Below are 27,824 nucleotides of genomic sequence, written 5' to 3'. Positions count from 1 at the left end.
TTATGGTCTGACGTGTTTATGCTCCTTGAACTTACTCTCTGAAATCTCACAGTTTGTCCCGCTGAAACCGGTTACACACTGACAGGTGTACAGGCCGCCCGGTTGCCCGAAACACTGCCCGTTGTTCTGGCATGGACCGATGGCACATGGATTGGTTGCTGGGTATGATTGAAATATGTCTTACCAATTATTTTATCATGTCTAATTAGAATGCAAGATACTCTCCATCAGAGAAAATCTATTCCTGACTTGATACAGTCATCGAACCTGACTGATTTTTGCTAGAAAACAAAAACCTGATTAGCAAGTCTGCCATAATTTCAGGAATATTAAAAGAAACGGGACAACTGACTAATTCATCACAACGGATTTCAAATTTTATTCATCGTTTACAAAACTTTTTGAATTGATTCTCTTCACTGTTCATTGGATTTTGTCCTAATGCTCAGGATTCTGAATAGTCATTTAAAGGGATGGTACAGTATTGGTGGAGATGAGAATTGGGCTTTTAACTTTTTGCAAGATACGAAGAAAACACTTATGATAAAGTACAGAGCATACCATTTTAAGAGGAATTCAAAGTTTATTTGATGAAAATCGGGTTTGGAATGACTGAAACATCCAAAAACAATGTAAAACAAAGCAATCGTAATAAAGTGTGGGTCCCACACTTTATTAGAATCGCTCTATTTTGGATATCTCAGCCATTTCAAAACCAAATTTCATCAAATAAAGTAACGTTGAATTCCTCATAGAATTACATGCTCTTTCATATTTCATAAGAGGTTTCTCATTACCTCACCAAAAAATGTTAGAAATCTGAAATTAGGTCTCAACCAAAACTATACGATCCCTTTAAGGTGAAGACGCGTATATTACAATGTATCAGGCAGAATGGTTACTTACCTCTATTGATGGTTATATCCGAATTGCCCTGCTGAAGGATTTCTGCCAAATCACTGAGGTTGTCAAAGGTTCCAGCGTATGACAAAAGGGCAACTACGTAATTCTCAATAGGCCCAACTCCTGTGATCGGAAAAGACAGCTGATTGGCTGGTACAATAACCTGTTAGAAGAGATGAAACACAGTGACGTAGATGGTGCACGACTGTTTTCGCGACAATTCTCGCTTCTGTCTAAATTAGATTTAATCTACTAGTATTTCATACTTCTCAGAAACAGACAAAATATTATGTATACACACGCAAAGGTCATAATGTCAATTGCTCAATATCGAAACTATAGTTCAGGTTGACATAATATTAGGGGGTTGGGGTACCCGGAAAGAATAAAAGTTCCAAAGCTCATGTCACAGGCACACACACATAAACAAACGAACAACACGAAAATGAAATTAGCTAGCAGATTCGTACTGATCTCAGCTTTCACGTCGGATTTTCCAAAGAGACAGACAGACAGACAGACAGAAAAATATATTATCTCTGAATATCAACGAAAGTTATTGATTATTGCAGTTGAGAAACAAGTGAATTACGTAGAAGACACAGATTTTAATGCAATGATACATACATCACTGCATACATACATACAAAAAAATACATATTCTCCAGCAAGCAAGCAAATATTACTAACTGTTATTCATGCCGAGTGCCTTGCATGGATCACCAAGCGTCCATAAGCAACGTAATCATGCTATCTAAAAGATTTGTGCATGAAACGCGAAGGACGTATTGCAGTTTACCAAGGTAAAAATCTTGCTTATGTGTCCGTTCGTTCAAAAAAAAAAAATGTATTGAGGCAAATGTAATGGCCAACACGTACAATTGACATTATCTTCAAGGTAGACATAATTATCTAAATTGGCGGCACTAAGAAATGCTGAAAATTCACTGTCTTTCACTGCCTGCTCAAGAGTTCAATTCCTATGGTTATATTTGTCCACCTTTTCAGTTTCTATAGTTCTTGTCTTTGTGTACCTGGTTAAATGTTTCAAATGGCTGTGTTTCCGATCCCCAGATAATCACATAGCCGTCTACCCGTCCGCTTGCAGGGGGTTGCCACGACAAGAGCACCGAGTTGCTGTCTTGTTCGGCAAACTGCGCGTTTGTAGGAGGAGCTGGTCCTGTGATGAATGTAAAGAAAGAATCTCTTCTCATGCACATGATGAGAATTCGTTTCACCTTCATGATATTATGCAAAGAGCCTGAATTTCACCCTGCGGAAATTCTTCGCGATACGATCCAAATTTTGATAGTACTGGAGGGGGGGGGGGGAGCGGCAGTAGCCCCCCCCCCCCCACCAGTTCTGCGGTTCCCGTGTGGTGCTCAGGTACTAAACTTCATAAAGTTTTTGTTCCAGCCTTCTGATTACGAATACAATGGATCGGATAAATCAGTTTATCTCTGGAGATGTCACCCAATTAAAATGATCGGGTAACTTGACGTATAGTAGACAACCTGGTAGAATACTGAATATCAAAATGTGAGCCCTAAATCGTCATTGAGCATTGTTTACCATGATGTCCTGCATGATCAATTCTACTCTATTCACTGTTTAATCCAATAGGAATGTTGCTTTGTCAGATAGGATTATGACCAAATGAAAAATCATCGTGCAAATTAGATTATTTTCGTTGGACTATCATTTCATCAATACAGTAGCGACCCACTTGCCTCAGAGACAAGCTGATTTTTTTCCCTCTTTCTTCCGCTTATATTCAAAAGTTAGATTTCCAGTCTCATGCATTGGTTCTGACGAATCGAGACAGCCTTGTTAGGAAAACAGCGCATAAGTGGTGACACTGCTTCGGATCGTCTTCGTAAATGTTTCAACATGTATGTAAAAATCTTATGAATGCGCAATGTTTGAGTGAGACAGTGATGGAAAAGGACCACAAAAGAACCAATAAAACTTGATGCGTTCCCCGATCTAGTGTCTAATACTCGCTGACTACTTTTGAAAGAATATATTTCTTCAGTGCACTACAAATTTAAGTTGCTTGCCGGGGTTGGATGCTGAGAGTTGAAAATAAGAACTCAGCTCTTCGAAAGCATGAACTCCAATGTGAAATTCTTTTCGACCGCCAGTGCACGATGTAGTCAGTGAATCACAATGCAAATTTGCCTGCAAGAAAGAATGGTTTGGGGCAACCTATGAACTTTTGCTTTATAGTCTGTAGATTCTGTCTTGCCAAAGATCATGTGATTTACGCAGAAGTGTGTGTTAAAAGAAGAAAATGTACTGTAACTATATGGAAAATTACAGGCAGGTATGAAAAACAACATCCATCACTCATTTACACAAGAAGCACTCTGATCTTTCAGTCTTCCGAGACAACATTACTTGAAGTGATAGATAAGATAAATGGTACCCTGAATATAACAAACCCGCAGGTAGTGACCGCTTGCACCTTTTGCAATGAAGTAAAATCAAAATGAGTGCAGGTAGTCGGCAGAGCCAGTGATAATATTTTTCAGATATAAAATTCTGATGCTGTAATAATCACAAAGCGCGTTTGTAACAATAGTTATATAATCTGCTTTACAGAAACGCCAAAATAAAATAAATCTTACTAGTATAGGTGTTAAGTGAAACTTGTTCTTCTCTCTGGCCTGTGGGTGTCACGCCTTGGATGCTGACTGCATACTGTGTGCCTGGCGTCAGGTTGACAGCATTCACCCATAAGTCTCCTCCATTTGCGACTGCGTTGTATGTTTGCCTCAACGTCCCTCCAACTTCACTAACGGTCACTTCATACAGTGGGTAGCCAAATTCGGCCCGGTCTTCCCACCCGATGTCAAAGCTCGTAGTTTGGAAGTTAGTGATGTTAGCCGTGAGATTGAAGAGTGTACCTGCAAGAAATAAAGTTTCGTTAATAAAGTCGCGTGAGGACAAATTTGATATTAGAAATCTGAAAGAAATTTCGTTTAATAGGGTGAGAGAACAAGGAAATTATTTATCTTAGTCAAGGTAAACTAGGAGTTTATTCGATGTGCCCTTCGCTTACTTGTAGTGGCAGTCGCGGAGCCCACATCAACAGTTTCCGTCGTTCCAATGAGACCAACCACAGAGATTGTGTAAGTTGTTCCTGGCTGCAAATTATCGATCACTGCGTTCGGCTGGGTTGTTGTTATCGATGATGGGGTTGTCTGACCAGAAGCCAGATAATCAACGCGGTAGGACGTAGCGCCATTTATAGGTGTCCAGTCGAGGCTTACTGTCTGTGCACTGGTGCCCAATACATTTACTACAGAATCCAGTTCTATTAAAATGAGAGGTTCACATATAAGAATAATGAGATGAAAAAAAAAATCTTCAGATGAAGAGATGCCCAGAAACAAAAGGCCCCGTGCCTTTAAAAGGTAATTCGCTGCTTGTTTTAGTCATCTTGGGCCAAAGCCGTTTGGTGTGCCAATATCAAGTCTAATAGTCGTTATATTGATTGAATAGGTAAGGTCTAATGGCTATTTCAGAGTATGAAATTTCTACCAGTGTTATATCTATTTACATTTTCATTTTATTTCATTTGATATTTCCATACCGAAATAGCATGAAATTAGGGAGAAAGGTTTGCGGTGGCACCATGTGTATGTAGTCCTTAAGCGGATCGTTGCTTGGCAGAAGAAGAGCCTAGAAAGAGGAGAATTGAAGAGGGAAGCGACATATTATGGGGGTTGTAAGGAGGGCAAAAAGTGAAGAGTGGGGGACAGTAATGGGCTAGAAGTTGAAGTTGCACTTGTGGAGACGGTAGAGAAGGGAACAGAAAGAGTGGTAAGGAAGAGTAGAGTGAGAATCAAGTAAGATGTTCGGACATTGTTAGGAGGAGAAAGATGAAATAGAAGGGAAGACTCTCCTCGACTTTCCTTTCTTCCGCGGGATTATTCATCCTTTCTCCATTGATTCCCCATTCTATAGTCCACTTTGTTCGCCGACTTCGTTCTTCTCTTTGGTTTCAGGAATCTTCACTTCTCTCTCGTATCTCCATGATTTTCCAACCTTCAACTCCTCCCTCTTCCTCTTCCCTTTTATTTCATCTTTCTCCTCATAAAGATGTCCGAACATCTTTAATACTTCATTTTCACTCTACTCTTCCTTACCACTCTCTCTGTTCCCTTCTCTGCCGTCTCCACTAGTGCGACTTCAACTTCCAGCCCATGACTGTCCCCCACTCTTCACTTTTTGCCCTCCTTGCAACCCCCATATGTCGCTTCCCTCTTCAATTCTCCTTTTTCTAGGCTCTTCTTCTGCCAAGCAACGATCCGCTTAAGGACTACGTACACATGGTGCCACCGCAAACCTTTCTTCCTAATTTACTTCACCATGCAAACCTTCAAGCAACACATAGTATGAAATTATTATAAAGTAACAGTGATGACTATGAAATAGTACAAGCAGGTGAAACGGCGTCATTAAGACAGTGCAACAAAAAGAAATTCAGTTAATGCGTACATGAAATATGCAAGAAAAATGTATACGTAAACGCACTTGCCCATACACATTTCCTACATGCATAGACATGATAATAAACATCAAAAGATTAACACAAATCAGATAATAGTTTACAATGTGACTTCATGTTACAGTGGAAGTATACATAATCACAGCCACTAACTGACATTACCAGAACGATTCACAATTTATACCATCGCTTCTGCCACGTATGGCCTAGGAAGCGTCATGATACCAGGGGAGGCGAAGTAACTCCGATACTCATTCAACCTCTCAAGGCAAGTGATAGAGAAATGTCTCCTGGCAGGATACTTTGTTAGTTTATTAGGTGATCCGAGAATCCTCTCGGATCACCTTCTGTATCTGTACTGATTAGGTGATCCGAGTATCCTCTCGGATCACCTTCTGTATCTGTACGGATTCTTTGTTTTTCTTCTTCTTTATTTCTCCTCAAAAGTTGTGCAGAGGTTAGCTCAGAAAGTCCGCTGCCTGTCAATTTCAAAATTATATCATGTATGCATCATGTCCCAAAGACGGCAAATCTAATGTATCATTATGATCAGTCGACCGTGACGTCACTATGACGTCATTATATGAAAACACATTCTCAATCATATCTCATTAATGAAATGGAATTTTTCAATGAAATTTACGTCACATATATTTAAAGTTATGCGCATTCTACTCATGTTTTCAAAATTCATATTTTCTCTTAAAACGTGCGCGTACGCGCGCGTTGAAATATTTGTATGCTCCAATCGAGCTCAAAATTTTTTTGCACACGTTTCAGACCATTTGGAGCATTTTTTGAAAAATTGAAAAAATCGGACGGACGCGTACGCGCGCGCGCATATACGCACGCACAGCTCATATGCAATTGAAATTTCCAGTTTTTTCACTTTGATCGCATGTCTGAAATGTCAAGGAATATTTATACCACGTTTCAAGTCAATCCGACTCAATATGACGTCATACGGGGCCGTCAAAGTTGAAATTCCGCGCGCGCGTCAATGGCGATATACAGTGCAACTATGCCAAAAAACTGCCAATTTTAAATCCGATTTTACTCGTCAGGATGGACGGTGACCCCCCATTTTCTTTACATATATTGAAAGCTGATGAGTTGTACATGTCATTTCATGGGTAGGCAATGCTGACAAAATGATTAAAAGATATCAAATTTCTTAATAAAGTAAAAAAAGTAAATTTTCAAAATGACGTCATCAAATTACAAGTTTACTCGAGCGTATCTCACTTATCCTCTGCCAATTTTCTCCCATATTTCAGTATGTTGTAGCTTATGAAATGTTCTTTCATTAATGTAAAAACAACATTTTGATTGGATGACGTCATCGCCTCGTAAAAATGGATTGAATGTATCCTTGTAGAATTTGACCAGTTTACGTGTTATCTCTATGGGAGAGCAGTTTTTCTGGCAGTGAAAATTGACATGACTCTCTTTTTCGAGCACTAGCTCACTTTTGCTTCGGTGAATTTTTCCCAGATTTTAGTATGTTGTAGCTGAGACTTTGGGCTATCGTAAGTGTGCCCTTCATTTTTTCATACGACGTCGGCATCACGTCGAAAAACTTGGCTGAAAATGGCACGTGGCTTCGATGCAGCGTCATTTTGCTTAATACACAGGGCCTATGGAGCATGAAATAGGTCATTGCATAGCGCATCCGACTCGTAATCCTAAGGTCCCTGGTTCGAGGCTCACCCCTGCCAATATTTTTTTTTTTCATTTTTTTAAACACTTTTTTTCTTCTTTTTCTTTAGTTATTCTTAATCTCCCTTCCTAACTTTATCTTTTTCTGATTTTTTTATGCTTCTCCTTCAAATTTCTATAAAATAACATATTTTTTTCTTTATTTTTCTTTCTTTCTACTACTTTCTGTGCAATAGATGAACAACAACAATGGCTATCAATCCCATATTTTGCACATGTTTAGTTCATGTCACGTACATTATTTCATAAAATAACAACTACTTGATCAGACACCATCTTGGGTATGTAAATTAGGGTCAAAGGTCATAAATGTTTCATCCTGTATCTTGGTGAATACATGTCCTATCTTTCCCATATTTTGCACACACAAAGACCATGTAACAAGGATCATTTCACAAAATAACCACTTTTTGCTCAGACGCCATCTTGGGTGTGCAAAGTGAGGTCAAAGGTCATATGTACTTCTTTCTGTATTTTCGTTATGACGTGTTATCTCTATGGGAGGGATTTTTTTTAAATGTGAAAATCGACATGCTTTTCTTTATCGAGCACTAGCTCTCACTTACCCTTCGGTGAATTTCTCCCAGATTTTATGTTGTACCTAAGACTTTGCATTTTGCATCTTGGTGAATACCTGTCCTATCTTTGCCATATTTTGCACACGAATATAGACGATGTCGCAAGAATCATTTCACAAAATAACCACTTTTTCCTCAGATGCCATCTTGGGAGTGTAAAGGTGGGTCAAAGGTCATATGTATTCGTTGCTGTATCTTCGTTATTCAGTGTATACAGAATTGGTACCAAAGATGGCAGATATGACTCCCTTTTCTAAATGAGAATCCAAACCTCACACGGCCAATGTCTCTAAACACCGATGAAACTTGTATTGTCATGCCTATTACGATCAGGACTCGAATCATTGATTAAAAAAAAAAATCGGATCACCTTAATTTGTCAGTGATGACAAATTACAATCTCTAGTTAGGTGATCCGAGTATCCTCTCGGATCACCTTCTGTATCTGTACGGATTCTTTCTTCTTTTTTTTCTTTATTTCTCCCCAAAAGTTGTGCAGAGGTTAGCTCAGAAAGTGCATTGCCTATCAATGTCAAACTTATACCATATATGTATGGTGACCCAAAGACGACAAATCTTGTAAAATCATTGTGATCAGTCGACCGTGACGTCACTATGACGTCATTATATGAAAACACATTTTCATTCATATCTCATTAATGGAATGGAATTTTTCAATCAAATTTACGTCACATATAGTTCAAGTCAAGCGCATTAACTAACATTCTCAAAATTCATCTATATCTTAAAACGTGCGCGTACGCGCGCGTTGAAATATTTGTATGCTCAAATCGAGCTCAAATTTTTTTTGCACACGTTTCAGACCATTTGGAGCATTTTTTGAAAAATTGAAAAAATTGGACGGACGCGTACGCGCGCGCTCATATACGCACGCACAGCTCATATGCAATAGAAATTTCCCGTTTTTTCACACTTATCGGCTGCCTGAAATGTCAAGGAATATTTCTACCAAGTTTCAAGTCAATCCGACTCAATATGAGGTCATACGGGCCCGTCAAAGTTGAAATTCCGCGCGCGCGTCAATGGCGATATACAGTACAATTATGCCAAAAAACTGCCAATTTTAAATCCGATTTTACTCGTCAGGATGGACGGTGACCCTCCATTTTCTGTACATATTTTGAAAGCTGATGAGTTGTACATGTCATTTCATGGGGTGGCAATGCTGACAAAATGATTAAAAGATATCAAATTTCTTAATAAAGTAAAAAAAGTAAATTTTCAAAATGACGTCATCAAATTTCAAGTTCATTCGAGCGTATCTCACTAGTCCTTTGTCAATTTTCACCCAGATTTCAGTATGATGTAGCTTATTTAATGTTCTTTCAAACATAAAATTACAATATTTTGATTGGATAACGGTATCACCTCGTAAAAATGGATTAAAAGTAATCTTGTCAAATTTGACCAGTTTACGTGGTATCTCTATGGGAGTGCAGTTTTTCTGGAAATGAAAATTGACATGACTATCTTTATCGAGCACTAGCTCACTTACCCTTCGGTGAATTTCTCCCAGATTTTAATATGTTGTAGCTGAGACTTTACCCTACCGTAAGTGTGCCCTTTGTTTTTTCATACGATGTCGGAATCACGTCAAAAAATTGGGTTGAAATTCAGGCTTATCTTCGATGTATTGAGATATTTCTTTCTTTCTGCAACTTTCTTTGCAATAACTCAAGAAAAACGGCCTCTATCACTTCTATATTTTGCACATGTTTAGTTCATGTCACGTACATTATTTCATAAAATAACAACTACTTGATCGGACACCATCTTGGGTATGTAAAGTAGGGTCAAAGGTCATAAGTGTTTCACCCTGTATCTTAGTGAATACATGTCCTATCTTTCCCATATTTTGCACACGCAAAGACCATAATACAAGGATCATTTCATAAAATAACCACTTTTTACTCAGATGCCATCTTGTCGTTGCAAATTGAGGTCAAAGGTCAATTGTACTTCTTTTTGTATCTTCGTTATGACGTGTTATCTCTATGGGAGAGAATTTTCTTTAATGTGAAAATTGACATGATTGTCTTTATCGGGCACTAGCTCACTTACCCTTTGGTGAATTTCTCCCAGATTTTAATATGTTGTAGCTGAGACTTTGTGCTATCGTTTCATTTCCTTTGTTTTTTCATACGATGTCGGGATTACGATAAAAAATTGGTTGAAATTAAAGCTTATCTTCTATGTATTGAGATATTTCTTTCTTTCTGCAACTCTCTTTGCAATAACTCAAGAAAAACACGCCCTATCACCCCCATATTTTGCACATGTTTAGTTCATGTCTCGTGCATTATTTCATAAAATAACAACTACTAGATCAGACAACATCTTGGGTATGTAAATTAGGGTCAAAGGTCATAAATGTTTCATCTTGTATCTTAGTGAATACCTGTCCTATCTTTCCCATATTTTCCACACGTATAGACGATGTCGCGAGAATCATTTCACAAAATAACCACTATTTCATCAGATGCAATCTTGGGAGTGCAAAGGTGGGTCAAAGGTCATATGTATTCATTGCTGTATCTTCGTTATTCAGTGTATACAGAATTTGGTACCAAAGATGGCAGATATGACTCCCTTTTCTAAATGAGAATGCAAACATCACACGGCCAATGTCTCTAAACACAGATGAAACTTGTATGGTCATGCCTATTGCGATCAGGACTCGAATCATTGATAAAACAAAAAATCGGATCACCTTAATTTGTCAGTGATGTCAAATTACAATCTCTAGTTCTTTGTTCTTCTTCTTCTTCTTCTTCTTCTTTATTTCTCCGCAAAAGTTGTGTAGAGATAAGCTCAGAAAGTGCATTGCCTATGAATGTCAAACTTATACCATATGTGTATCATGTCCCAAAGACGACATGTCAAGTAAAATCGTAGTGATCAGTCGACCGTGACGTCACTATGACGTCATTATATGAAAACACATTTTCAATCATATCTCATTAATGGAGTGGAATTTCTCAATGAAATTTACGTCACATAAATTTCAATTCAAGGGAATTCTACCCATATTTTCAGAATTCCTCGCATCGTAAAGACGTGCGCGTACGCGCGCGTTGAAATATTTGTATGCTCCAATCAAGCTCAAATTTTTTTTGCATACGTTTCAGACCATTTGGAGCATTTTTTGAAAAATTGAAAAAATTGGACGGACGCGTACGCGCGCGCACATATACGCACGTACAGCTCATATGCAACAGAAATTTCCCGATTTTTTACATTTATCGGATGTCTGAAAAGTCAAGGAATATTTCTAGCAAGTTTCAAGTCAATCCGACTCAATATGACGTCATACGGGACTGTCAAAGTTGAAATTCCGCGCGCGCGTCAATGGCGATATACAGTACAACAATGCCCCAAAACCGCCAATTTTAAATCCGATTTTACTCGTCAGGATGGACGGTGACCCCCCATTTTTTTTACATATTCTGAAAGCTGATGAGTTGTACATGTCAGTTTATAGGTTGGCGATACTGAAAAAGTCATTCAAAGATATCAAATTTCTTAATAAAGTTAAAAAAGTAAATTTTCAAAATGACGTCATCAAATGTCAAGTTCATTCAAGCATATCTCACTTTTTCTTTAATTGATTTACGTCCAAATTTCAATATGTTGTAGCTTATTAAATGGTCTTTCAGATATATAATAACAACAATTTGATTGGATGACGGCATCACCTCGTAAAAATGGATTTAAAGTAATCTTGTCAAATTTGACCAGTTTACGTGTTATCTCTATGGGAGTGCAGTTTTTCTGGAAATGAAAACTGACATGACTATCTTTATCGAGCACTAGCTCACTTATGCTTCGGTGAATTTCTCCCATATTTTAGTATGTTGTAGCTGAGACTTTGGGCTATCGTTAGTGTGCCCTTCGTTTTTTCATACGGAGTCGGCATCATGCCCAAAAACTTGGTTGAAATTAAAGCTTATCTTCCATGTATTTTCATATTCCTTTCTTTCTGCAACTTTCTTTGCAATAACTCAAGAAAAACAAGCTCTATCAGCCCAATATTTTGCACATGTTTAGTTTATGTCACGTACATTATTTCATAAAATAACAACTACTTGATCGGGCACCTTCTTGGGTATGTAAATTAGGGTCAAAGGTCAAAAATGTTTCATCCTGTATCTTGGTTAATACATGTCTTATCTTTCCCATATTTTGCATACGTAAAGACCATGTTACAAGAATCATTTCACAAAATAACCACTTTTTGCTCAGACGCCATCTTGTCTGTGCAAAGTAGGGTCAAAGGTCATATGTACTTCTTTCTTTATCTTTATTATGACGTGTTATCTCTATGGGAGGGAATTTTTCTAGATGTGAAAATTGACATGATTGTCTTTATCGACGACTAGCTCAATTACCCTTCGGTGAATTTCTTCCAGATGTTAGTATGTTGTAGCCAATGTAATACTCTTTAAGTTTTGTTAATCAAAGTTTTAATCGGATGATGTCTTCACCACGTGAAAATGGATATAATGTAACCTTGTCAAATTTAACCAGTTTACGTGTTATCTCTATGGGAGGGAATTTTTCTGGAAATGAAAATTGACATGACTTTCTTTATCGAGCACTACCTCACTTACTCTTCTGTAAATTTCTCCCAGATTTCAATATGATGTAGCTGAGACTTTGGGCTATCATCAGTGATTCTTCATTTTTTCATACGATGCCGAGATCACGTAAAAACTTGGTTGACATCAAACTTATATTCGATGTATTGAGATATTTCTTTCTCTCTGCAACTTTCTTTGCAATAACTCAAGAAAAACAGCCCCTATCATCCCCATATTTGGCACATGTTTAGTTTATGTCACGTACATTATTTCATAAAATAACAACTACTTGATCAGACACCATCTTGGGTATGTAAATTAGGGTCAAAGGTCATAAATGTTTTAACCTGTATCTTGGTGAATACATGTCCTATCTTTCCCATATTTTACACACGCAAAGGCCATGTTACAAGAATCATTTCACAAAATAACCACTTTTTGGTCAGATGCCATCTTGGCTGTGCAAAGTTGGGTCAATGGTCAAATATACTTCATTCTGTATCTTCTTTATAGTGTATACCGAATTTGGTAACAGAGATAGCAGACCTAACTCTCTTTTCTAAATGAGAATCCAAATATCACACGTCCAATGTCTCTAAACACAGATGAAACCTATATGGTCATGCCTATTGCGATCAGGACTCGAATCATTGATTAAAAAAAATCGGATCACCTAATTTGTCAGTCTTGACAAATTCCAAGTCTAGTTCTTTTTACAACATTAATGAGTAAGTGATGAAAATGCCTTTGCGCGCAAGAGGAGATTCGCTCGGCCGGATGCATATCATACACACAGATAAAGCTTTATTCGAGATATTCACAGTACTTTAAATACAACGTTACGGTTAGGTATAGGCCATCATCACACCGATTCATCCTTTCATCTAAATCATTTTAGGAGATTCAACATCTAATATTCTGCCGCTCTTCCACAAAACTCCTACAAACGTTACGTCATACACATGTGTGTAGACACTGTCACTTTGCCTAGAATTACAACTGTACTCCTGACCCTAATGACATGACGTGCTTTGTCTGGCAATTCTGTTCAACAGCGGCCAACATCCCCAAACGCCTTTCCATTCCGCCTACCTGTTTGTACTGTTGCCGTTCCAACGTTAACCGAACTTGGAGCATTGCCCAATACGTTCACTTGGTACTGGTTCCGTGGTGTCAAACCTGTCACTGTGATAAAATTGTCGGTAGTGGCCAGCTGCCGAGTGCCTTCGGGGCCCGACACAATAATCTGATACACGATGTTGTTCGGTATAGCTGTCCAGTTCAGAGTGGCGGTCGTAGGAGTTTGAGAAATGACTTGAAGCACTGGAACTGTGTTAACCAAAACATGTTGCGTTATACGGTCATTACCAGACAGGTGGCTTGATTTCGGGTTAGAGTTCGTTTTCCGGAAGGTTTGTAAATAAGAAATGAAATAAGGTTGGTAATTCCGAAGGTTCGTCATGTTCGTTCTTCCGAAGGTTCGCTATTCCAAAGGTTCGGTGAAATAAGGTTCGTTATTTTGAAGGCGAAACATTGGTAAGGGTTCGTTATTCCAAAGGTTCGGTAAAATAAGGTTCTTTATTTACAAGGCAAAACATTATATTCCAAAGGTTCGGTGAAGTAAGGTTCGTTATTTACAAGGCGAAACCTTATTAAAAAAAAACTAAAGGTTCGATATAGATATTCCAAAAGGTTCAATAATCCTCAAAATGAAAAGAAATAAGGTCCATTATTTTGAAAGTTGAATAACGTTCATCATTCTGAAAATGAAATAAACACGCTGTTGTAATTGAAGAAACAAGTATGATATTAGGTATTAAAAATTGATTTAAAATACGCACACAAACACACACGTGTACACATACGCACACGCAAGTATGTAAACACAAACACACACAATACATATACTTATTGACAAATGGGAATATAAATCGTAATATGTAATTATGCTACCAACGAAAAAAAAGGTATCTTTTTCCTTGCTTTAGATTGAGCCATGCATGACGGACAAACAATTGTTATAAAGGCCACTCAAAGGCAAAAAAAGAAAGAAAAAAAAATCCACTAAACCGATCATCATTTTTAAATGATCCTCTGTCCTCCCCGCCTGAACATGGTCATAGATAAGCTCCTTCCTACTTACTATATTCGACAGAAAATAAAATGACATCCCCCTTCCCGCTTCGGCAGAGATTATTCAGTTATCAAAGTAAGCAATGATAAAGACAATTACCTAATGCTACTTCTATTAAGGAACCTTATAATTCTGAATAACAAATCTCATTTGCTCTTCAGATCAAGAAATCTTCGAATTGCGAAATTCCGCATATTTCAATGGGGATTAACGAACTTTCTGAGTGACGCCACAAATGTTCGAATTACGAACTTTTCTGCACTTTCAGACTGGTGACTCCTGAAGTATAGAGAAATTGTTTATTTCGGAAGAGAGAATCTCATTTTCTTTTCTTTTTTTTCAGGGTTAATGAACCTTCGGGATACCGAACATCACTCAGCGAATATCATTTCATTTCCGGGGTAGCAAAACTCATATCATTTCTCTTATCTAACCTTCGGAATAGCGAACAACACTCTTATTTACACTCAATTTGACAGTTATTGTGAAAGAGCTGTAGAAAGGAGAATAACAAAACTGACGGATTGGAGTTCAACGTGATGATATATTTCAATTCGGTCAAAAATATTTCAACACGTCAATTATGGGTTTAAACCACTCCGCTGTTATGTACTTTTTCCGTGTCCTTGTAGCGTTTTCACACCTAAGATGGACTTTAGCTTTGCACATTACATCGTTCATTGTGTAAGCGCATATTACTGAAGACGATAATCTTCCATGTCTAATTTACTCACACCTTTTATATGTCAGCTAACTTTGGCTTGTGACATTTTCGTTTTGCTAAAGTGAAGATGTTGGTTTCAATGAAACGATGTATCTCTCACGCTTATGTCTTGTGATTCAGACAGCTGTCAGAAGACTTACGTGTTGTAGCAGTAGCAGAGCCGACATCTATGCGATTAGTGAGAGAGCCGCCTTGTACGGTGAAAGTGTAAGTACTGCCCGGGGTCAAGTTGGTGATGGTAGCACTCGTCGTTCTGGACGGGACTGTGGCGCTGGTCACCCCGTCTGTGTAGGTGATTGTGTAGAACGCAGTGCCTGCTATTTGATCCCACACCAATACAGCCGTGTCCGACGTAATGTTTTGAACAGTCACTGATGTTTGACGTTCTTGTGACAGAGATTACATGAGAAAAATGAGAGAAATAGATTGATTTCACTTATTTCATTTGATTACAACTTTCTACCCCTGGCCCTTAATGTACTTTAGCCAATGTTATAAACATTAATTTGTATGTGTTACGCAAGTATGCAGTGATTACGACAAAACATGCACATATCTCGCTCATGTTTCTGACTTTATAAAAGCCAAAGTTGGCAATCTTTGATTACAGATCAACAGAGTCCCCCCCTCCCCCCACATCCACATGCAAAGTAATAAGATGCTGATTTATATGCTTGCAGTCTTTCTGTCTATTAAATAAAGATATACAGAAAGCTATTTGTTTCAACAGAAACATACATCGGACAAAAGAGAGGAGTCTATAGCACTGACAGAGTTCACTAAGGCGTAAAGTGTTTACACTGCTCTCTACAAAAGCACTACCATTTGGCGACTATCACTCTAGTTCATGACGTATTGCTAGTCTTTGTATTTGGTATGAGTTAAAGAGCGAGAACATTCTCCCTGGAAACCACACATACGTTATCACACGTCACTTCAACCGGATTCTGTCCAGATGAAAGAACACTCTAACTCAGATAGAGAATAAAAACAACAGTACTGGCGTCCCAGGTACATTTCATTGATCACATCCACTTCCGAAATAAAAAGCAGAGTCTGTGGAACAGAAATGAAAACTCCTGCCGTTTTCTTCTTCTTCTTTTTTAATTCTAGCGTGAAACATGTTGGTATCGTATAGTTTTTAAGGTACATCGATTTAGTCATTTCTGGAATATGGATATGAATGACTAATCAATGCTGTTTCTAAACCCCCTTCTATAGGGTTGTTTGTTTGTTTGTTTGGGTTTTTTGGCTAATCGGTAACTCTCAGAAGCAATGTTTGTTTTCGGACACTCACTGAAGTATATAATACACAGTCCGATGAATCCGATTAATGTTGGCAGACTATCAGGTCAATGTTAGACGTAGCGGGCGTGATGCGATGAGGCAAGATTGTTTCTGAGCTTATAGTTCCTACAGATCGCCCAATGAAGGAACAAAGTTCAGAGTTTACACTGTGTAGTTCGCCATCGGTCGCCATTTGGTTGCAAGTCGAGTCAGTGTCGGATAAGTGTTAAGTCTGTTCGATGTGTGTCAAATTCGTGTTGTATAACAATCCGGCATGTCTGGCCAACGTCCTAAAAAGACTTTTGAGTGTCCAATAATAAACAACTATCAACTTTTTAACTTGAGTCCAAGTTTGAGGGCTCTTCCAGCATTGGCATGACCCTTGTGGGGCCTTGGTGTGAGTCTCTGGAGCCTGTCAGGTAAGATTTGATTGGAACGCATCGAAACGCTGTTGAAATCTTTGCATGTTGGATATGAGATGAGCCTCTGATTCGGGGGATGGGGGAGGGGGGGGGGACATCGGACGCCACTCACCCACTTTGGCCTGAGAGACTTCAGGAATAAATATCTGCAGACGGTCTCTTGGACAACCCTGAGGCTGCACGACAGTGGCTGGTACCTCTCGCCAGCTGAAAGGCACCTTAGGGTGCAAGCTAACTTGGGTCCTCTTTCTAGGGCTCTTCTAACATTGGTATCACCGGGTCTACGGCAATTACCCCCGAGGCAATTACCCCGGACTCTTCCCCTGAACCTAACCCTAATCTTGATACTGAACCTAATCCTAACAGTAACCCAAACTCAATACGCTAACCCTAACCCTAATCTTTACTGTAACCTTATCACTGACCAGTACAGCCGGGGGTAATTGTCCTCTGGGGGTAATTGCCCTGATACGGGTATCACCATTTGTGAGATTTGATGCGAGTCTTTGGAGGTGTTCATTAAAAAAAAAAAGAATTCTTAACTCGCACGAAATTGAAGAACGACGTACCATCCATCCTCAGTTCATTCATTAGTATGGTGTAGTCCATACAACAGCCTACTACCCGAGTGCAAATATGGCTGAACAGCCATGGCCCAGTAAGGACGCGGTCGTCTCAGTTTTCTTCTTTATGCCTTTTTGCCTCCCAGCATATCCATGGCTAGTCTGGAGGTGTGCAGGTTTTGGGACTCGCTTGTTGACCAGCTTTAATATATTTACAATTTTTGATTTACAGAGTCAGGATTGTCGGACTTTGTGTGTGATCATTCACAAATGTACCTCCCCCCCCAAAAAAAAAACAAACAAAACAAAACAAAACAAAAACCAAAAGAAACAAACAGATGAATCGGACCCTCTGATGAAATTCCTTCAGATATCATGCAGCTATCAGCCTTTCATCCGATGACCCTTATCAGTGTCGAATCTTTATCAAATTTGCCTTAAAACAGGGTTCCAAAAATACACTTGTCGGCTTTAATAGATTTCATTGGAATCCGGAAAGTTCTGCATTTTGGGGATCAATAATGAACTAATGAAATGAAGAACTAATGAAATAATGAATTAGTCAGCGGAAATGGACATTAGCCAGACTTGTCATTTCAATAATGTGAGAGAAAGAGAGCATGTGCATTTTGTTGTAACCACCTCATAATCGATAACATAAGAATGATTGCTCATATCATTTGATAAAGAAATAACAGATACAAGCAAAGAGCCTCAGACAGACAGGGTATTAACATTTGTCCCTGTATTTTCATGCGTTGTGAAGAAATCGTACCGAGAAGAAACAGTCGTCACATACTTCAACGAAACACTAGGGTAACAGGTGCCCCTGCACAGTCATGTTCCTTTATTTTTATTGTTTTTGAGGAAGGGGGGTAGAGGAATTCCAGAAACTTTTACTTTGTCGTTAGTCGTTTATTTTTTTTTGTGTCAACGCAGCACTCTTTTTTTTTCAAATATTTTCCTTTTCTTACCAGTAGTGGCAGTGTCTGTGCCAACCTCCAACTGGGAACCGTCATTTCTGAAAGCCACAACTCTGACGCTATACGTCGTCCCAGGGATGAGGTTAGGGATAATGATTGAGTTCGCTCCGTTAGACACAAGGGAAGCCTGTGAGTTATCAGAAGTGTAAGTGATCTGATACACAGTGGTATCGGGGACTGCCGTCCAATTCGCAAAAATTGTGGTTTCTGATGTCGCCGTAGCAGTTGCTCCCAATGAAATATCTGTGAAAAGAAATGAAGCCGAGAGAAGAATTATACTAATAACGATATCAGTTTTGATAACCACCATCACCAACGCAACAAACGAGAATGATAACAGTAGATATAGATATTATAGGGTTATTACAGACAGATAATAGATATAGATAGCACCACTACAGCAATGACTGATAGGATGCTGAGGATAGTTTGATTGATCTGGCGTTCTGAAGATATTTGAACGACATCTGTATTTTTCATCTTCAGTTCAAAAAGATCAGAAACATCACAACTTAAAATGCCACGTCATATCAATCATTTAAGGTGGTGTCACGCTGTCCCAACGTTTACACAAGATGGCGATACGAACATGGAATTTTCTGTCTCGTGCAAAGTTAGCTCCGAATTTGCCTGAAAGTCAAACAATGCTTAAAGGGTCACGTGGTGGCACTCGATATATCCGTACGAAGGCTACACGACGATGTTAATCGTTATTACACGAAGAGAAACTCCACCGGTGATCATGGCTAAAGATGATCTCACAAATGACCCAATGTTGATACGATCAGAGGCGAATTTGTCCATCTTTGCTCAATGTCCGGACAGTGTCACGCCTGAATAGGTGATCAAAGAGCTCATGTATTACTGTTGAATATGACTCATAGTAGCAGACAAGCCAGCCTGGAAGACTATCTGCGTCCTATGAAATGATGAAATGACAACCCGAAACCGCAGCCAAGGCCGCGCGTCACCGCTAATCAGGTTGCCCACTAACTCCTCTTGAATAGTCGGGGAAATCCAAATCACCGTCTTCAGAGGGCTAAACTTCGTAGGGCTGCTAATGTATCTCCACAAGACGACTAAGATTTCACAAGACCGCTCATTATGAGTGAACTCGAATCTGCAATGAAGGCTTTAAAAAACGACAGGGCTGCAGGTCTTGATGATTTTCTTTGGAACAGATTAAAAACTTCGGACCAGGTGAATGCAGATGGCTTCTTGATGTGACCAACGAATGTGCTAAGTCCAACAAGATCCCAAAGGTGTGGTGGAAAGTAAAAGTCATTGCTCTACTGAAATTTGACAAAGACCCTGCAATCTCTAAGAGCTACACGCCAATATCCCTATACTCTGCCACATGTATAAATTGTTTGCACGACTCCTCCTATACCGTATAGCGTCGTTCGTTGTTGATCACCTTATCCCCGAGCAGGCGAATTTCAGACATGGAAAACATGCACAGGACAACTACTGAACCTCACACAGTTTATCGAGGGTGGTTTTGAGAACAGAAAAATCACTGGTGCTGCTTTTGTCGATCTTTCTGCAGCACACGACACAGTCAACCACCGTATCCTTCCAAGAAACTGTATGAGATAAGCTCAGACGTTAGACTCACAGAGCGGATCTGCAACATGCTATCAAACCGCAGATTCTTCGTAGATCTCGGTGGTAAAAGGAGTAGATGGAGGACACTTCCTCAAGGGAGTGTGCTTGCCCCTCTCTACACAAATGACCAACCCATTCAACCAGACACTAGACGCTTCCTCTATGATGATGAATTTTGTAGTAATTGCATCTAAAAAGAACATCTTCGAAGAAGTCGAGGACTACCTTACGAATGGACTGACTTACTCATCGCCTACTATGCTACTAACCATCTAAGAGCTAACCCAGACACAACGCAAATCAGTGTGTTTCATCTTAAAAACAGGGAAGCCAATTGTCAACTACGGATTAGTTGGAATGGAAAATGGCTGTAACACTTTTAAGGCCAATATACCTTGGGGTGACACTTGACAGGTCCCTCACTTTCAGGGATCACATCACTGAGACCAAGGTAAAGGTGGCATCAAGGAATAGTATTCTCAGAAAGCTCACTAATACGAAGTGGGGTGCTGATGCGAAGACAGTACGTACAACAGCACTGGCTTTATGCTACTCTACAGCCGAGTCTGTGTCATGGTAATATACTAGCAGCCTTGATGCTCTCTCACAAAAATTAAAATGTTAAATGAGTCACACTTGCCTGTTGTACCACTGACACTTCCCACATTTGTAGACGTCGTACTGTCCCTGCCTACAACGGAAAACGTATAGGTCGTTTGAGGAAGAAGACCAGTCACAGTAGCCGTGGTTGCAGCCGAAGATGACGTGAACGTCCCTGTGTGCGTCCGGTCTTGGCTGATATAAGAAATGATGTAACTCGTTGCTGCCGGAACGGCTGTCCATGAAAGGCTAGCTGTATTGGCAGTCGTGCCTAGTAGAGTGACACCTGTCTCATTGTCTGGAAAGTTAATACAGAAATGCTGCTGAAATTATGCACGTGGGCCTATACGTTTGGTGGCTTGGTCATGTTACATGAATAAACTCCCATAATAATATTGACGAAGCATCCTAATTAGTGTGGTAAAGAGATCTAATGTATGTCAAGTACAAAGCAATAGATATCACTCCGCAAAGTGTAACCAGAATGTACATGTATATGATAATAGGTCCATGTATTATTTATATTCTTCTTATTCCCTTTTATTTCTTTTGGAATGTCAAACTTGCATTTGGTTAACCATTTTTGTTTGTTCGATCAGTGTGTGTGTGTGTGTGTGTGTGTGTGAATGCGTGTGTGTGTGTGTGTGTGTGTGTGTGTGCGGGGGGGGGGGTGTGTTTCAATCGAAAACCTCGACATTTGGATGTCAGTGTAATGGTTATTATAAAGAGCTGGGTTGCATGGGTTTCATGTATTTCTACCTTGATAACTGTAAGGGCGTATGCATACGGAAGGAAATCAATATACACGATTTGTCAAATTTGCCATCCAAGCGGTTTCACTCATCTTCAACATTACAATATAAATATACAATAATGTTAGTTGCAGTAAGATCACGTTTCTTTTTTTTTTATTACAATTTTTTAAAGGTTTCAATGCAATCCGAACGGCAAGGTGTTAATATCATTTGACTCCTTTGCCAAGATGCCTGCATTAGCTCACTTGTTCTAGCCGAGTCGGACCCGGCCACACTGGAGCCCGCAGCAGTGACGGCCTCCACCACAGCTGTGTACAGGGTATCCGGTGTGAGACCTTGAAAAACCACGGAAGATTGGTCAGCAGCTACCGTTTGAGTATATTCCTGCGTACCGTCCTCGCTGAACAATTGCACCCGATAGGACTGGACACCAGCAATAGGAACAGTCCACAAGACTTCCATCTCCCGTGATGTTACCGCTCCGATGCTTACACCGGCCAAAGCACCTTAGATACGACAAGGAATGATCAACAAGTGAAACACGTTTTGTCGCTTCTTGTCAAAATGGAGTTTGAACAAAGAATTGCGCAAAGAATATAGTGAGTATTTAGGGCTATTTCATCAAATTGATTCGAATAATGTTGAAGAAAAATCTATGTTAATTTACCGGCAGGTCGAAAGAGAGAAAGCAAGATTAGTATCCACATATTTCCAATATAAACATCTTACCCAAAGTAACTGGAGTAAAAGGAGCAAAGGGGCTTCTGAAAGGTTCGATGTTAGTTAAAACAGAAAATAAATAAGAAGCTCCTGGCGTCAGTCCCTGTAGCAGGACACTGCTAGCATCCTGGGGTCGAACAATCTCAATGGCATCGTTGGACCCGGCAATAGAATAGGCAATGACGTAATCAATGAAATAGTTGTTTGGTGGAGACGGAGGGTCCCATCTGAAGAGGAGGGAAGTGAAGCCCGGAAGCTGGTATGCAAGTATATTTTCAGGTGGTTTCGGTGCTGGAGGTAAAAGTGAAAGAAATAATAAGTAGGAGGCATGATTTATATTCTATATTCCATACGCGTTAGCAAGTTGATAACGGTTCATTACTTCTGATACTCGGCAAGAAATTAACATAAATGGGCACACCTCTGATCAGTGCTCATGACTCCAGTTAAACATCAGGATTGTAATGAAATCTTTGAAGGCTTACGTGGCGGTAGAACGTATGATGGTAGAAGGCTTAACATTGCCCCACGTATTCTTTCTTGGGTATGATGTATGTGATCCCTGAAAAGGGGCTACCCACTCTCGACATTTCGGCAAGCATGTTCTTCCGTTTTCTAGAGGAACTTGAAAAATTGAAAACGGCGAGAGTGTGTAGGCCGCATAGGGCTACATACCCATTAAAGAATACGTGGTGCCCCGTTAAACCGTCTACCATACACACCCATCGCCGTCGTAACTTGTGTCATTGTCACTTGGCTTAACAGATTTTGAAAGGTTCTTATCTTGAAATGAATCATAATTGCACGAAACGGACTTTAGTAGAAGCATTATTAACGATTTAGAATTAACATCATCGTTGGTTGAGGTAATCACACTTGTGCACTGCTTTGAAAGAACAGATTGTGAAATTACTTATATCATGTTAATATTCCAACAGGAAATGATTTCCTTTATTGAGGTACATCTTTATAGATAAAACAGATGTCAACAGCAACTGAGTGTCTTTCTGCACTCACATGTGAATGTTGTTTGTCTAGCAAAACTATTTGTTGCTCCGCCAATGACAGTGTTGATGTCAATGGTGTACTGGGTCCCTGGTGTGAGTCCTTCGAAAGAGTGCTCCATGTTCGGCTGAGGTGTCCGACTCGTCGGTCCTCGCACCACCTGCCCGTTGGCGTCCAACAGCGAGATGATGTAGGAGGTGATAGCAAGAGACGCGTTGTGCTCCCAGACCATATTGATGAATGTTGTGTTGTAGAAGTCTATTGTTATCAACGTACTCGCTGCAAAGGAATACAGTACACTCCCGTTATCGCAGACGCGGAATTCCAGATACAACAAAGTAATATTCAAGGCAAAATATTATCATCTAGATATTCTTTCAACGTTTTATTGGTTCTCACGAATTTCGATATCATGAAAGAAAACTGCCGGTCCCAAAGACTTCGTTATAAAAGGAGTTACGGGTACTGACAAGACATACATGGAAATATAAGCTTGTTAACACTGTCATATACAACAAATGCATGAACATTACACAAGTCTCCCACATTGTTGAAACATTGTTTCATAGCATTACACTAAGCACGAAGCAAACACAGGAATACCGTTTTTAATGTTGTGCTCTTTTATCCATACTATTAACTGATTTTTATTATCTTTTCTCACCTTGGGAAGAATTAAAAGAGGGAGCAAGAATTTGAAGAGGTCCAGGCGTTCTTAGGCCGTTCCTCTGACTATAAAGTTCGAATTGATAGTCAGAGTTGGCGATCAGGTTTGTAGCTAGATATGAGTTTCTCGTAGGAGTGAGGTCAACACTGGTTACAGAATCTCCACTGGAGGTAGCAAAGACGACAACAAAGCCATCCACTCCTGCAGGTATGTTCCAGTTGACTTCAAAACTTGTCTCAGACACCTGTTGTACGGTTCCACCAGTAGGAGCGACCGGCAGGACTGGGTTAGACAGAGGTAACATAAAAAATAAAGTCTCCTGCTGTGTCTCTATGAAACTTAGTGTTAGAAACCCTAAGGACGACTTTCTAATAATGACATAATGATCGCTGGAAAAAAAAATGGTCGTGGCTTGTCACTAGCTCTATAATGGCAGGGGCGGATCTAGCTTTTTTCCAAGGAGGGGGTTTAAGGGTTGAGCTGGGGTATTGCAAAGTGAGTGAGAGCAAAGCGAGTGGGGGGGGGGGAGGGTGTGGGAGGGGGGTATCCCCCCTCCCACAGTAGGGAGATTTTCAATTTTTAGGATTGCCAGCTTGCAATTTTAAGCATATTAATTACTTTGCATGCTCTATTTTCTCTCTCTCTCTCTTTTTGCCAAACATATATACAATGTATATATATATATATATATATATATATTTTTTTTTTTTTTTTTTTTTTTTTTTGGGGGGGGGAGGGGGGGTTGGTGCAGCCCCACCCGCGCCCCAAGCGCGGTGGAACATGTCTGGTTTGGGGGGGGGGGCAAAATTTCGACGGGGATGGGCACATTGACGTGATGGTTTGAGATCCTCGGCGCGGGAGCGAAGCGACCGAGCGGGGGGAGGGGGAGTACAAAAGTCGCGTTTATAGAGCATTTAAAAGCAAATTTCTAGGAAATTAAAAAGTGAATAGAATCATTTGCAAATGACTATGATTATACGGGGGTATAACATTATTTCATGAGACGGTGTGAGATCCGCGGCGAGAGCGAAGCGACAGAGCGGGGGAGGGTGTGGGAGGGGGATATACCTCTTCCCATGTCCCACGCATAGGGACTTTTTGTAAAAACAGAGTATAAAAGTCGCGTTTCTAGGGCATTTAAATCAAATTCCTAGGGAACTAAACACAGTTAAAAAAAATCCCCGCGAAGGACTATGATCATAAATTATGCAAACTATTCATTCTATTATAAGTATGGACAGAGCGAGCGAGCCACTCTCACTTTGCCATTCGTCTGAAATGTATTCATTAAAAGCTAAAACGTAATCGCATTGTTTGAGCAATAAAAATTATTCTTGTATTACAAGAAAGCATAGAAGAAAAGAAAAAAAGTAGGCTTTACTAAAGGTATGTTCCACGGGGCACACTCGAGGACGCGAGGCTATACCATCTATACACTAAATTTACTCATAAAGTAAATATTAGTGTATAAAGATATGATAATGTATAGTGTATTATAATTTTCGCCCCGTTAGGGGCGAAAATTTTGCATATTCAGTTTTAAAATTGACAGCTTTTACGCAAGAAAAGTGCCTTTATTGTTGATTTTGGTCTTCAAATAATTGACTAATTAGTTGTTGTTTGTTTGTATGTTCTTATTTTTTTTTTACTTGGCAGCCCAAGAGGGGGGTTTAAACCCCCTAAACCCCCCCCCCCCTGTAGATCCGCCACTGAATGGTGCAATGTTCCTACGTTCATGAAAGAGAAATTGATGAATTTGGGAAGATGCTGAGGGGGAAGAAGTCTTTTAGTTTTTCTTCAACTGTATCACGAGACATACTCTTAATTTGAAAGCAGGTTTGTTTGTTTTTTAATCTGGCTCTTGCAGTATTGATTGCCCAAGGCAGGTACTGTTTGAAAGGGAAATTATGTAAATTGACATTTCACCTGAAGCTATTCTTTTTATAAATGAAAACAATTGTATCTGCCATGAAGATTAGTATCTACAAATTTGCCACAAATAATCATTGACCTGAATGAAGATTTTTTTTTTCTTGTGGTGAAAATAACAGACATGACGTAGGGGCACTCTAAATTATATACGGATTCTGTAGTCTACACTATCAGTTCATATTCACTTCTCGCACTGGCCACTATTAGACAATTTCAGCACGTGCATCACACTCTCATCACCTTTACGTAACACAGTTGAATGTTCTGTGTGTCCACAGACCAAAAGTATTATAACGTGATGATTATCATGCACCATAATACTGTGTTTTACACCTTAATAGACATTCTCATAGTTCATGCCGCAACAGACCAAACCCACCGGTTCACCTGTTGTGCTCATGAACGCCCGTACTGACAATACCTGTAGGCCTATTGATCAACGAGTGAAATATTCTCAACTCCTAGAAGTCCAAGGATTGGTTACGGTTTCAGATCCAGGTCATGGTTACGATTAATGTTAATGTTAAGGTTAGTCATTACCAAATATATGTCGCTCATTTTAAAAAGATGGGTACAAGCCCGCAGCCGATTATTTGTTCGTAGAAGAAGAGAATGTCCCTTTAACTATTAACTGAATCTATCTGCAAAGATTAAAATGACAGATATTTTTTCAAACACCACTTAGACTTACGACCAGCGGGCGGGTTTGTTGTTATATCAGTGGCCTGCACGGAATTTTCTGGTAAGATACCTCCAGTGGTGATTGAGACAACAAAAACATTAGTGGGCCTAGCTCCATTTAGAGTTTCGTTGCGTAGTGTGACTGTTGTTCGGGTCCCATCGAAGATGTACTCGTCGAAGATGAGTACATCTGCACCTATGTTGTATTGCACAACGAACCCGATAACTGGGTTTACTGGGAGAGTCCATGACACTGTGAAGAAGTCGTATGAGTGGCCCTGAAGGTATGCATCCCGTGGAGCTATGACGACAAGGAATCAAAGTAAAATAAAATATTAATGCATGCAGCGTTAGTCTTTATGGTGAATTGTGGATATGATTTACGCAGTCTTTTGGGATTCAAAAAGATTGCACGACTCTATAGAGAGCACATTCGAAAACTGTGAAGTATGTTATTGTCGTTTGTATTGGCACTTCACAGCTTGAAAGTATAGGTTTTTTATTTAGATTTCTATATGAAACATTATGATAAAATGAAGTGTACTAAATGGGTCTAGCCTTGGTGAAATTATTTCATTGCAAATCCAAATTTCCAGTACTTATCTTACACGTGATCTTTTTCGAATAGTTTATTTAACACGGTCTTCTTTATCCAGGGCAGCTATTTTACTGTTCTACCAGAGGGCCCTGCTATTATATAATACACCATCGTTGCCATGCAGTTATCCATGTATACAACTAATGGTTCGAGAGGGACATGATGAGGAAAAAACATCTCGTCCAAGGACGTTTAAGCACTGTATGGGCAGGATTCGAATTCGGGTCTTGCGATGAAAAGTCTTATCCAATATGTCACAGTGACGCAATGAATCTCATGAATTCAGGTCTAACTTGAGATTGTTTTCAAAAATTGGAAGCGTACACAGTCATGTAAGTGTACATTAATATATGAATATATATATATATATATATATATATATATATATATATATATATACATGTATACATAAACTGTAAGAAATGTATGAAAAGGTTCACAACTTACCCTGTTGAGCCGTAACCAGCACGGGTAACACTATTGATACCAGAACGACGCAGATTACTGCGTCAAATCGACGCCTCCTGCAGGAGGTATCCATTGCTTACATCCAGTAAAGAAAAAAAAATCACTCCCCTTTCCCCTGAAACTATCACTTCAACTAATGGAGGGGGATTATCCCTATATCCAGTATTCAGTGGTCACAAAGCACCTTTCCGTATTACTCCTCCGCTTCTTGATATTCTGATGCCGAATGTACTCGAAGATTAAAAAACATGAATTACGTTGATGCTAGTAGTGTGTAAATGCAACTCCGGTGATGACATGTAAGCACTTTCAATGAATATAATGGCGGTACTCTCCAGTTTCTCACGCCCATACTATTTA

The 27,824-nt window shown here is 39.5% G+C and overlaps 1 protein-coding gene across 1 annotated transcript; it reads right to left on the bottom strand.

Annotated features, from left to right (window-relative positions):
* LOC139743533 (fibronectin-like) lies at positions 1-27,537 on the bottom strand. Its single transcript, XM_071654012.1, has 14 exons — positions 27,444-27,537; positions 26,409-26,699; positions 23,783-24,067; positions 23,131-23,397; positions 22,231-22,404; positions 21,639-21,899; positions 18,422-18,673; positions 15,316-15,561; positions 13,410-13,646; positions 3,968-4,222; positions 3,573-3,812; positions 1,938-2,083; positions 907-1,066; positions 1-158 (listed from the first exon to the last, which is right to left on the bottom strand). The coding sequence occupies exons 1-14, from the start codon at positions 27,535-27,537 to the stop codon at positions 1-3; spliced, it is 3,066 nt and encodes a 1,021-aa protein (XP_071510113.1).
* Positions 27,538-27,824: the final 287 nt, after the last annotated feature.

This window comes from Diadema antillarum, unplaced genomic scaffold (genome assembly GCF_040938485.1).
Source record: "Diadema antillarum isolate AM-2024a unplaced genomic scaffold, OU_Dant_1.0 seq00001096_RagTag, whole genome shotgun sequence".
Lineage (NCBI taxonomy): Eukaryota > Metazoa > Echinodermata > Echinoidea > Diadematoida > Diadematidae > Diadema > Diadema antillarum.
The sequence above is the reverse complement of the archived record's forward strand: the minus strand, read 5'-3'. Positions and strand labels throughout refer to the sequence as shown.